Genomic DNA, 12,405 nt, shown 5'->3' with positions numbered 1-12,405 from the left:
CATGTGACCATGGGTAGGTCTCCCAATTTCCTAAGCCTCTGTTTCTACATCTCTAAAACAGGGGGTACTAATACCTGCTCCACCTGCTCCCCAAGGTGGATGGGAGGCATCTTGTAAATAATAATAATGATGGTAATGATATTGGCGAACACACAGTGAGGGCTCTGCAGGACACTGCTCTAAGCACTACATACATATTAACTCATTTAATTCTCACTGCAGTCCTGTGAGGCAGGTACTGTTATTATCCCCATTTTACAGATGAAGATACTGAGGCACAGGAAGTTAAGTGAATGATTGGAAGTTGCGCAGCTAGTGAGTGGTGGAACCGGGACTTGAGGTGAGCTGCCTGGCTGCCATCTGCGCTCTTCGCCGCTGCACTGTCCTGGCTTTCCCGTGTGCAAATGTCCAGGGTACATGCCCGCCCTGAAGCACGGTGTGAGAAGCCAAGCTCGCCAGCACCAACTCCTCCCGCTCTCTTCTTCTTGTCCCTGACTCTCCAAGCAGCAGATCTGACCCCTCCTCCCCTTAGCCTATCTGGCTCTTTTGGAGACCATCTAATCTCAGGACGTGGGTGGGGTGCTTATGAGGCAATGGCATGTTTCTCACAGGCATCATGCTTCCCCTGATGACATGCTCGGGGCTGTTCTCCAGCCTCCTGCCCACCAAGGCAGACTGCTCCTATCCTTTAAGACAAACTAAAACATCCCTCCTCTAAGAAACCTCCCCTGAGCCCTCCCTAGGGCAGCCACAGCTTTCTGCACACAACCCTATTGCCCAGGAGCTCTGTGCATCCTTCCAGCCTAACAGGTCCCCCCGAGGCTGGACGATGCTCTCTGCTCCTTGGCCCCAGTCTCCGGGCTAACAGCGTGAATTGTGAGCATTGCTCGCCAGCTCACAGACGTGTTCCCATAGGTGTCAGCGGCCATGTGGGGGCCCACATCTGCATACGGGTGGTCGTGAATACAAACTTAAGCAGAATGGTGTCCAGCCAGTAGGGACCAGCACAGCTGTCTCAGTTGCCTGTGGCTGACACCTATTGTGATGGGTTAGTGCCTAATTAAACCAGTGGTTAAATATTTTGAGTCTCTTCCATAGGCTTGAGTCTGTGGGCTGATGAGCACGTGTCTACACCTGTGTAGCCAGGTTTCTGATGACAGTCCACCTGACAACAGGCCCTGTCTTAGATTCGCTATCACTGTCAGGCCTCCAAGTGTCCATTCCTCTCTGTTAGCGGCACAGACGTGAGAGCCGATTGTCCTGTTTTTATTATATTCTTTTTTAAGAACGGAGGAAGTGGTGACTCCCAGCTTTTAAGTATAAGTAGGTCCCATTTGGAGAAGGAAATGGCAACCCACTCCAGTGTTGTTGCCTGGAGAATCCCAGGGATGGGGGGGCCTGGTTGGCTGCCGTCTATGGGGTCGCACAGAGTCGGACACGACTGGGGCGACTTAGCAGTAGCAGGGCCCATTTGGCATCACCGACTCAATGGACATGAGTTTATGTGAACTCCAGGAGTTGGTGATGGACAGGGAGGCCTGGCGTGCTGTGATTCATGGGGTCGCAAAGAGTCGGTCACAACTGAGCAACTGAACTGAACTGAGGTCCCATTTGTTCATTGTTTGTTTTTATTTCTGTTTTTCTGGGAGATGGATCAAAGGAGATATTGCTGCAATTTATGTCAGAAAGTGTTCTGCTATGTTTTCCTTTAGGAGTTTTAGAGTGTTCGGTCTCACATATAGCTCATCAATGGTTTTCATTTTCTATTATTTTTTATCACAGCTATCCTAGGGAATGTGAAGCGGCACCATTTGTGGTTTGGATTTGCATTTGCTGCTGATTAATAATGTTGAGAATCTTTTCACGTGCTTGTTGGCCACTTGTGTATCTTCTCTGAAGAAAGGTCCATTAGATTCCTCTGCTCGCTTTTAAATTGGGTTGTCTTCTCGTTATTGAGATGTCAAAGTTCTTTATATGTTTTGGGTTCAGTTCAGTTCAGTTGCTCAGTCGTGTCCGACTCTTTGCGACCCCATGAACCGCAGCACTCCAGGCCTCCCTGTCCATCACCAACTCCTGGAGCTTACCCAAACTCATGTCCATTGAGTCGGTGATGCCATCCAACCGTCTCATCCTCTGTCATCCGCTTCTCCTCCTGCCTTCAATCTTTCCCAGCATCAGGGTCTTTTCAAATGAGTCAGCTCTTCACATCAGGTGGCCAAAGTACTGGAGTTTCAGCTTCAACATCAGTCCTTCCAACGAACACCCAGGACTAATCTCCTTTAGGATGGACTGGTTGGATCTCCTTGCAGTCCAAGGGACTCTCAAGAGTCTTCTCCAACACCACAGTTCAAAAGCAATGTTTTGGGTACTAGACCCTAATCAGATACGTGATTTGCAAATATTTTCTCTCATTCTGTAAATTATCTTCTCACTTTCTTGGTAATTCCTTTTGATGTGTAGAAATTTTTAATTTTGATGAAGTCCAATTTCTGTATGTTCTCGTTGGTTGCCTGGGCTTTTGATGCCATATCTAAGAATCTACTGCCAAATCTGTTCACCTCCCACCCACCCCACCCACAAACCAACAAGACCAGCACACAAAACCTAAGCTGAAACTTACTGTGATGGTGTGATTTAAATTCTTTTTAAGAACCTATGTTTTCACTTTTCTAGTTATTTGATTAAAATCTCCTCCTCCAGGAAGCCTTCCTTGCTTAGCTTCCCTGTTCTGATCACTTCTCAGCATTGCTGCACTGGGCTGCCCTTCCCTGATTTGTGTGAGTGTGTGACTTTGTGTTTGTGTCTGTTTCTCCCATTGGTCTGAGTTCACCTCCAGAGCAGCTCCAGGTTCCTGAAAGGCTTGTGCCCATGAGCGAGATGGAGTGTATCATCATTGGAGAAGGGCAGTTTGGAGAAATTGAAACACTGACAGGCGTGCACCTCGGACATTACTCAAGGACAGTTTATTGAACATATGGCAGAAATTCTACAGTCAAGGCAAGGAGGAACTGGGTGTCTCCATCCTTGGGAATATTTACAACAAGAGCCAGGACTTCTGGACTGGGTGGTACCACCAGAGACAAAGCAAGCTTCCCTTACTGAACACAGCTCCTGGCAGCAGGAATTGAGAATCAGAAGCTACAGCAGGACACAGCCCCAGAGAGAGGCCCAAAGATAAACACATACCCACTGACAGAAAGGCAACTTAAGTCTGCTGCCCTCATCAAAATAATAGTGAGTTTGACATTCCCTTAATTAAAGAGACAGTGGTACGTAAAAGCACATGGACCCTGGAGTCAACAAGGCCTGGGCTCAACTCCTGACCAAGGAGTAAAGGGAGCAAGTTCTGCAGTCACTCAGAGGATGGGGGTAGGTCTCTTCTGTCCCGAGGATGCTTATTGCATCTACTTTGCATAATTGGATGAGAATTAAAGGCAATAGATGTAGCTGGTGCTTAACATATAGGAGTTGCTGCCGCCTCCAGGTTGCAAAGTAAACCTTCAGACAACTGCTGACTCCACCAAAGCACAGAGAAAACTATCCTGCCCTCCCTCACCCTCTTCCTCTCTTTTTCCTCCCTCCTCTCCTCTCTCTCTAGGGATGTTCCAGGGCCAAGAAGGTAATTATAGCTTGTGTCCATAAGCCTCCTAGCAGCCGAGGGCAGCAGGGAAAAAGGAAGTCACAAAGTCCAGATGGGACCTAAAAACGGGAGAGGATGAGGCCAACCAGAACTTGACAGTGAGACACGTGGGTGGCCGCAGGTACCACGGGTGGTCCTAGGACTCTGGAGAAGGGGGTTTGAGGAAGGGGTGGCCACAGGTACCACGGGTGGTCCTAGGACTCTGGGGAAGGGGGTCTGTGGCAGACCTCTCCAAGTGAGGTGGCAGTGGCAAGAGCATCTCTTCTCCCAGCAGCTGAGAGAACCCTTAAAGCTGAGGGGCTTTACCGGGCAGCTTTCCTTGCCCGGCCACTGACTGGGGTGTTCTTGTCTTGGGAGTCCTTGGGGTCCTCCACTCGTGCCCCGTTGGCCCTGGTCTGCCCGCTTCGGGTGCTGCTGGAGCTGCTGGTCACTGTGCTGGCCATGGTGCTGGCCCCAGGGTCAGTGCTGGCCGAGGATCCAGGGTGGTAGCCGAAGCTGCTTGCACTGCTGCTGATGACAGCTGTGGTGGAAGGACCCAGAACAGGGGAAGAAGGATGACAGCATCACTCAGCGAGCCACCCCCTTCATCCCACAGCGACCCTTGGCAATCAAAAAACACCGCAAGGATGGGTCGAGACCCAGTTACGCTGCAGGCTCTGTGTGAGGTGAGGACAACCCGGGACAGAGTGGCCCCTGCCCTCCTAGAGAGTCTAGGACCATTTGTCTCACGGGTCCGTATTCTCAATCCCTTCCTGGGATGACGATGCCCAAGAGAGAGACACAGGAAGGGAATGGGGTTGGCGTGACCTCAGTCACTGATTCCCTGGGACACAAGGCAAATAGGCTTCCTTTGAAGCCAGAGAACCTTCCTGAGACAGTACTAGCAGCCCCCAGATGAGGGGAGACAAAGATTGGAAGTGGCATCACATTATCTTGTGGTCCCCAGCTTTCCCATCCAGTCAGAATCCCCAACTCGACCCGTCTCTCGGGGATACTCACAAATGCTCACAGAGGAGGGATTCTCCCCAGACATCCTGCAAGACAGAAGGTTAGAGAAGAATAAAACCTCAGGGAAGTGTCTAGATTTGATCGAGCCTTTTGATGGGTTCCTGCTTTTCTATGGCTATCATTTGAATTCATCCTTAAAACAATCTCTGAGATGGAGATTACAATCCTCACTTATGGATGAGCAAATAATAAAATTTATTTGGTGACGCCAGGACCATATAGCTGACATATGGCAAAGCGAGTGATTAAAGCCAGCTCTGTCTGACCCCACTGGCTCTTTTCATGCCACCACCCAACCACCTGTGCTTCATGGTTCACATCTGACCTCCTCTTGCAGGAAGCTGAGCTCAATCAACAAACAGACCCCTTCCATGCTCATGTCACGAGCACTGCTGTCTTTCCTCTTTTACCTCCCAAATGGTCCCTTGGCCCAGCAGGGAGCCACCCATGCACACCCTCCCACAACCGTGGCATCTCCCTTGCCCCACTCACCGGCACTCCTCGCCCTCCAGCAGCTTGCGGTAGGTGGCGATCTCCATGTCCAAGGCCAGCTTCAGGCTCATGAGCTCCTGGTATTCACGCAGCATCCGGGCCAACTCCTCCTTGGCCTGGTGCATGGCAGCTTCCAACTCATCCAGCTTGGCCCGGGCATCCTTCAGGGCACTGTCTCCCCGCTGCTCGGCATTGGCGATGGCCGTCTCCAGATTGGCACACTGAAAAGCAAAGGACGGATGGGAAGACCATCAGAACCCAGAATAATGTTTAGATCTTAACGGTTAGGTCCCAACCCTCCTCACTTTACAGATGAGGTCCAAGGTGGTAGCAAGTAATTGCTGCAGAGCCAACACAGTATCTGAGTCGCTTCTATTTTCTTCTGTAGATGGATATTTAAAGGCCCATGAAAAGCTATCAGAGCAGTTGCATTTCAGGACTGCAAGAAGAGACTTGGATGTTTGCAAGTTGTCTAGTGCCTGAGGTTGAAACCAGTGGCTGTCGGTTTCAAGTCCACCTTGTCCTGGAGAATCACACTGAGACCCCAACCTGGAGCCTCCAAGAATCCGACAATGTGCCAAGGCACCTCTGTGATCAGACTACTACCTCAGGGTGTCTCCCAGTAGGGACCCTTCCTACCCGTTAGCAACCAAGAGTGTACATCTCTGGACTATTCTAGCACTCTTCAGGGAGGGTCTATCTAAATGCTCCCCAAGTCTGGCCTGAATAGATTAGGGGAATCTTCCCATACAGCAAGAGGTTAAGGGCCTGAGGTTATATCCATGACCTCAGACAGAGCATTTGGGCCCTGAAAAACATCCAGTGGCACTTTGATGGCAAATACTACCAGGCAGAGAAACGATCCTCATAGAGTTTGTGAATCAGCCATGTGTCAAGTTGGAAAGCAGGCCCCGTGTTCCCCACATCACCTGGATTGGAAGGCTGTGGGGGTGCAGGAAGGAGAGCCGGCTCAGCTCTTCCAGATTTGGCAATTCTATCACTGGGCAGAGTTGACCTGCCAGGGTCAGCTGGGGAAGGATTCCCTACCTCCTTAAAATCATCTCCTTAAAGATATGATGTTTTTCTGCTTTCAGACAAGACAGGGTCCCCCAGCTGGAAAGGCAATGGGTACAGGCCAGACAACCCAGAACATCTTCATCTGCTATCATCCTCACTGGTCACCCAGTGAGAGCAGGGAGAGGAGGACCTTGGCCACTGAGGGTCCCAAGGAGAGGCCCCCCAAACCCTGCATGCCCTTAGTGTCCAGTGGGAGGAAGAGGTGTGCGGCCTGCCCTTGGACGGGCATACCCAAGGGGACACGGGCAGGTTCATTGCACACAGAAAAGGCCTGAGAAAGATGGGGAAAAGAAAGAGGAAAGCCGATGTCTAATCCTAATAACCAGCTGGACACCCTGGGAGAGTCCCGTCCTCTCTCCAGCCCAGTTTTCTTATCTGAACAGAGAGTCAGGCGAAATAAGTGCAAGGCCCCTCCAGTTCTGAGCAGGGTGCCAGCTCAGAGTGGACGGGTCCCAAGGTATGGCGAGGAAGAGGGACCATCAATGGTCCAGAGAGTCCCAAGTCAGGCAGGAGACATCTGCTTTTCACTCAAGGATGGGCTCCAGTCTCTCCATCACAGAGGGTGAAGCCCAGCCTCCGTGCTCTCCGCGGGCTTGCGGCCCACCTGCTTCTTCACATTTGCAATCTCACAGCGGATCCTCTGGATGAGCCGGTTCAGTTCCGACATCTCGTTCTTGGTGTGTCTGAGGTCGTCCCCGTGCTGGCCAGCTGCCAGCTGCAGCTCCTGGATCTGGTTTCCAGAGACAGGAAGTTGGTGATAAGACAGGACTCCCCCCATATCCCCCACCACCCAAGGCAGAGAAAGTGTCCTGAGCAAACCCGTCCACCACTGGAGTGATCCAGGAGAGATAGCTCTGCAGCAGGAGCTGATAGAGCCGGGACCTGCGTTATCCTGCCAGCTGTTTGGAGCTGATTCTGACCAAGAAGTCCACCTGTTTCTCTAAGCAGAAATCTATTTGCTGGGCCTATCCTCCTTTCTCATCTCCCTGACTAATCTTTTCTGGGGGTGGATAAAGGGAAAATGCAGTTTGCATGTATCGAGCACTTCCAAAGTAAATAGGGCTTCCCTGGTGGCTCAGTTGGTAAAGAATCCACCTGCAATGCAGGTGGATCAAACATGGGTTTGATCCCTGGGTGAGGAAGATCCCTTGGAGAAGGAAATGACTATCCAATCTCATATTCTTGCCTGGAAAATTCCATGGACGAAGGAGCCTGGAGGGCTACATACAGTCCACGGGGTACCAAAGAGTCGGATGTGACCGAGTGACTAACACTTTCACTTTCCAAAATAGAAGAGTTCTGAACCTCTCCATTGACTTAGCACCTCTTTATAGAGGAATCTTTTAAAGGCCAGGTTCTCTTCTAGGTACTGGGGATACAGAGGTGAGCAGTATAGGTGAGGTCCCTGGTCCCATGAAACTTATATTCTCCTACAGTCCTTTCTTAATGACAGGTGAAGGGCCAGGGCTAAGGACCGCATGCATGCACCCTGGAGGTGGTGCGATTGTTGGCTCAGGACTTGTAGCTCAGATCCTCCCCTCACCCTTGGCCAGTCCTTCAGAAAAGAGAGGATGACACAGCCCTGGACAGGGAAAAAGGAACCTGTGGTCCTTGCTGTTGGTGGGATTTCACGGCCAAGAAAGCTGGGAGGTGTGAAGCCCCGTAGGGCGCCCAGGTAAAGGGTCTTCTCAGTGACAGCCCAGAAGGGTTTTACTTCAAGCATAACTGCCATCCCCCAGAATGCTCCTAGAGTCCCACCTCTTCTTCTTGGAAGTTCTTTCACACTGATCAGAGGGAAACTCACGGCACCCTCTCCTTTACTCCCTGACCCACTACAGGCCACCCATAGCTACTCTTCTCCGTATTTGTCACTTCTTTCCCCCGGCGACATGACCTAATCCCTGTTTTATAGCAAGAGCACCTCGCTTTGTTCCTCCATCAGAGGATGGCCTGTCCCTCTCTGCTGGAAATGCCTACCCAGTTTTATGGCTTATCTTTGATAACAGTTTTTGCCAAGAATTTTTTTGAGTAGAATGTCGCTATGGCATTGATTATAACCCTTCTTTCATTCAACACATCTCCTAAGGGATGTCTCACATCCATTGGTGGAGGTGTCCCTTCCACCAGGACAGGAAGGCTGGTGGAGGAGGGAGACCCAATCAGTCTTCACCTTGCTCTGGTACAGCGCCTCGGCCTCAGCCTTGCTCTTCAGGGCGATGTCCTCGTACTGGGCTCGGACCTCGGCAATGATGCTGTCCAAGTCCAGGTCACGGTTGTTGTCCATGGACAGGATGACAGAGGTCTCACTGGTGTGAGTCTGGATCTGGGCCACCTCCTGAGTTGAGAGGTGAGGACAGAGTCGGGATCCTTCCCCCACCTCCCTCCTCTGCCCATCAGACTTCTGGGCCTGTGTTGCCTGGCAGAATGGGCCACAGTGGAGAGAAGAAATGCCTGCTGGAGCTGAGGAAAAGGCTCACACAGCAGGGTATACCCCATGTGGGTAGAAGGCCATGGGAGGCATTTCTTGCAATTCACAGTATCAGGAATCTGTGCTTCAGTAGGACCTCATGGGGTCATTTTACCTGCCTACTGCCAAGGTCATTATCACAATCCCGATGAGACTTTTTCCCTATGAATATGGTTTCCAAGGACCAGGATCCTACACTTCCATGGCCTCCCAGTGCAGGGTTTTGCACCTTCCCATCAAAATACCCTTAATTCTGTTTAACCTCAATCCTTCTTATTAGCATCTTCCTGGAAGAGCCAGGGATTCTCTCAGCTGGAAAGAAGTGGGGTAGGGGAGGGGGAGGGGTGTCCTCACCACATCATACAGACACTTAAGGAACTTGATATCTTTGTCCAGAGAGTCCACTTTGGCCTGGAGCTCCACCTTGACCGTGTAGGCTGCATCTGCATCCTGCCGAGAGGCACCCAGAGCCATTGGTCAATATCACCCACATCCCACCAAGTGCCCTGTCCTTGCCCTAAAAGTCAATTAACTTCTTATCTTTTGCCCAACAAGGGAAGCAGGTTGGTGAATAAAAACCCTCAATATTGCCTTTCTCTCCTATGCATTTTTGGAGATAAATAAAGAAGTGGGGGCTGCTCTTTTTCTGTTACACCTGGATAAAATGAAGCCCAGAGAAGGAGAGTGAATTTCCTCAAGTCCCACAGGAAGGCCGAGCTGAGCTAGAGGTTTCCAGTTCCCAGACCATGATTCTCTCCTGTCTTCTCCACCCGTATCCTAGGCGTGTGTCCTCTCCACCTTGCCAGAGGCCAGAATATGACTCCATCTCTACTCAGGTACCAGCCCCTTCCCACAAGAAGGGCTGGAGTCCCGAGCAAGGTTGCTTAGGATGGGGATTCAAGAGAAAACAGAGTCCATAGGCTCTTCTGACTCTTACCTTCTTGAGCACCACAAAATCATTCTCGGCTGCTGTGCGCTGATTAATCTCCACCTCATACCTGTGGGAAAGGAGAGAAAATAGCAGAGGTCTCAGTCCCCTTGGCCAGGTGACCCTCTCTTCACACTGACCAGGCAAGTGCTGGGGATGCAGAGTCCCCACAGGATCTGCTGACACTGCAGGGGCTGGTGATAGCAGTCCTGTGTCCCTGAATTGCCTCGTTAACATTCCATTCTCTGGATCCTAGGAAAATATCCAGGTGCCCCAAACCAGTCATTGAACCCATTGGTGGATCAATGAGCAAAGGAACTCCTTCCCATCAACCAGGTAGGAAGTTCTCATCAAATAGGGGTGGTCCTTCCTTCACAGTCAGAGGAAGGGTGTAAGCCCCTGACCCCGGTGCTTGCTCCCTCCCCTCCTAAAAAGTGGCACAGAGACTGGATGATCCCAGGAGCCTCCGGGAACATGACCCACAACCTTGGCTGGACCCACTCACCTCTTCTTGTAGTCCTCCACCAGGTCCCGCATGCCCTTCAGCTCAGAGTCCAGCCTCACCCGGTCCCCGGACAGCGTTTCCAACTGCTTCCGCAGGTTGCCAATGTAGCCCTCGAGGATAGGCTCCAGGTTTTTCCTACAGCTGCTCAGGTCCTGCTGCTGCAGCAGCTCCCACTTCGTCCCCAGCACCTGGTTCTGCTGCTCCAAGAACCTCACCTGAAATCAGATGGAAGCTACCAAGTCCTGTGGAAAAACACCACGGACCCTACCAGGTTATACAGATTTTTTTCTAAAGACATTCGGCTCCAGTCCTGACTCCCCACTCATGGAATTCCATGCAAACAAGACCCTTTACAAGGGTTCATTCTGTAGCCTTTCAGGCAAAACCAGTCACTGAAAACTCATTGAAGAAGGAGATTCCAGAGCCGGCTTCTGCTGCCTGACCCAGCCCCAGGGGATGCTCTTCCTCCATCTCAGCTAAGTGTTTCTTCTGTACCATGAGCCCTTCCCTCTGAACAGTGCTGATTCTATCAGCCCTCCATCTACCTTGAAGGGCTGGAGGTCCAGTTGACCTCCAGATTCCCATCAATTTTTCCTCAAGGCAGGGCTACCCTTTACCAAAATGTCCACCTTTCTCTGTAAAAGAAAGCGACACATTCATTTATTCCTTCGTGCTACCTAGCTCACAGGTCATGCTATAATCACAGAGCCCAGCAGATCACATGAGATCCAGCAGCAACATTTCCATCCACAATGCCCCGTGCACTGCCAGGCGGAAAGGGATCACTCACATCTCACTGGACTGTCTTATCCACCTGGGAGACCCACCTTGTCAATGAAGGAGGCGAACTTGTTGTTCAGTGCCATGATTTGCTCCCGCTCCTGGGTGCGCACCTTCTGGATCTCCGGGTCCAGCTTCACATTGAGGGGGGCCAGGAGGCTCTTGTTGACGGTGACCTGGTGGATGCCCCCAGGTGGGCACATGGATGGGCACACAGGCCCCAGGACTACACTGCCAAACATACTGCCGGCAAAGCCACTGGCCTGGCCCCCTCCATACCCAGAGCCAAGCCTGAAGTTGTAACCTCCAGTCTGAACTCTGCTGCCAGCCACCTTGAGGGGAATACAGAGATCCCCTCTACAGAGATTGTAGAGGCTTCGGCTTCCAAAGGCAGCACCAGCTCCTTTGCTGGGTGCGCGGTAAGAAGCCGCACCGCCCCCAACCTTCCTCAGCACCACCGCTGAGTGCCCACTGAAGCCCCCTTTGTCACCACCAGACTTGACATTCAGTTGCCGGCTCATGGTGGCAGAGCTGGAGTCAAGCAGTCACCAGTGGAGAGAGAATTTTGATGGGGCACCCAGAGTGCTGCTCCCTTTTATTCTGTCCATCCCTGAACACCGGAAGAGGGTGTTGCTCCTCTATCTCCTTTCTCCCTGCCGAAGGTCCTGAGGCCATGGGCAATTTGTGGAACAGACCTCTCCAAGCCCTTTGCAGCAACAAAGCGCTTCTGATAGTGAGCAGAATACGCTGCCCTTGCAGACTGGTGGGGTCTAATCAGGCGTTCATCTGTGCTCCTAATTAGGGACCTGGAGAGTTATCCCCTTCAGAGATCTCCTAGCTTAATTTTTTCCAGGGCTGCCTCTTTCTCGCTTATCTATCAGTAAGGAGCAGGGGAAATGCCCAGCTTTGTCCAGAGAAAGCTCATCAGAATACCCTAGGTTTCCACCCTAGAGAACCTACCCCTCTCTTTGTTGGTCCTGTTGAGGAGCTGGGGTGTTTGCACCAGAGAAGGCAAAATTCAGAAAGGATGTGATGCATGTCTTCAAAGATCTAAGTCCAAGAAAGAAGTTCCAGGGCTCATTCTCTGGGTCACTGTAAGGAGCACAGCTGTCTAGTAATGGAATGGACCCCAGGAAGGTAGTGGAAATGACCATATCAAGTCTGCGTGCCACCCAGCAGGGGACTGTCTGGACATTTCTGTACTGGGCAGGGACTGGGTGGTGATTACCTCGACATTGCCTTCTCAACAGACAGAATCTCTTCAGGCAGCTGGTAGTTGCTGCAGCTGAATTTTTTCTCCTGGACAAGGTTATCTGCCGCATCCTAGATGAGCCATGAAGCAGGCTTGGAGGTGGGCCACTGACTCCCCTGGGGAGAACGTCTACCCTAGCGCTCCCTGGGGATATGTTCCAAGCCCAGTGACCAAGGCACTGAAGCCCATGGGTCTTGCTCCTGGAGTCAAGGTAACTGTTCTGCTCCTTTCTTGATCACTTTAGGAAGCCATTCAA

The 12,405-nt window shown here is 51.4% G+C and overlaps 1 protein-coding gene across 1 annotated transcript; it reads right to left on the bottom strand.

Annotated features, from left to right (window-relative positions):
* Positions 1 to 3,942: 3,942 nt before the first annotated feature.
* On the bottom strand, positions 3,943 to 11,418 carry KRT74 (keratin 74). The gene is made up of 9 exons (XM_088836682.1): positions 10,945 to 11,418; positions 10,118 to 10,332; positions 9,622 to 9,682; positions 9,039 to 9,134; positions 8,388 to 8,552; positions 6,822 to 6,947; positions 5,141 to 5,361; positions 4,640 to 4,674; positions 3,943 to 4,160 (listed from the first exon to the last, which is right to left on the bottom strand). The coding sequence occupies exons 1-9, from the start codon at positions 11,416 to 11,418 to the stop codon at positions 3,943 to 3,945; spliced, it is 1,611 nt and encodes a 536-aa protein (XP_088692808.1).
* Positions 11,419 to 12,405: the final 987 nt, after the last annotated feature.

The sequence above is a fragment of the Moschus berezovskii genome, chromosome 6 (genome assembly GCF_049115385.1).
Source record: "Moschus berezovskii isolate FMDL1 chromosome 6, NW_MosBer_1.0, whole genome shotgun sequence".
Lineage (NCBI taxonomy): Eukaryota > Metazoa > Chordata > Mammalia > Artiodactyla > Moschidae > Moschus > Moschus berezovskii.
The sequence above is the reverse complement of the archived record's forward strand: the minus strand, read 5'-3'. Positions and strand labels throughout refer to the sequence as shown.

Excerpts from the sequence above, each read along its gene's own strand:
- KRT74 (XM_088836682.1), bottom strand. The coding sequence starts at position 11,418 with ATGAGCCGGCAACTGAATGTCAAGTCTGGTGGTGACAAAGGGGGCTTC. Across the intron at positions 10,333-10,944 it reads TCGCCTCCTTCATTGACAAG|GTGAGGTTCTTGGAGCAGCA; the intron begins GTGGGTCTCCCA and ends ATCTGATTTCAG. Across the intron at positions 6,948-8,387 it reads AGGCGCTGTACCAGAGCAAG|ATCCAGGAGCTGCAGCTGGC; the intron begins GTGAAGACTGAT and ends TCTGGAAACCAG.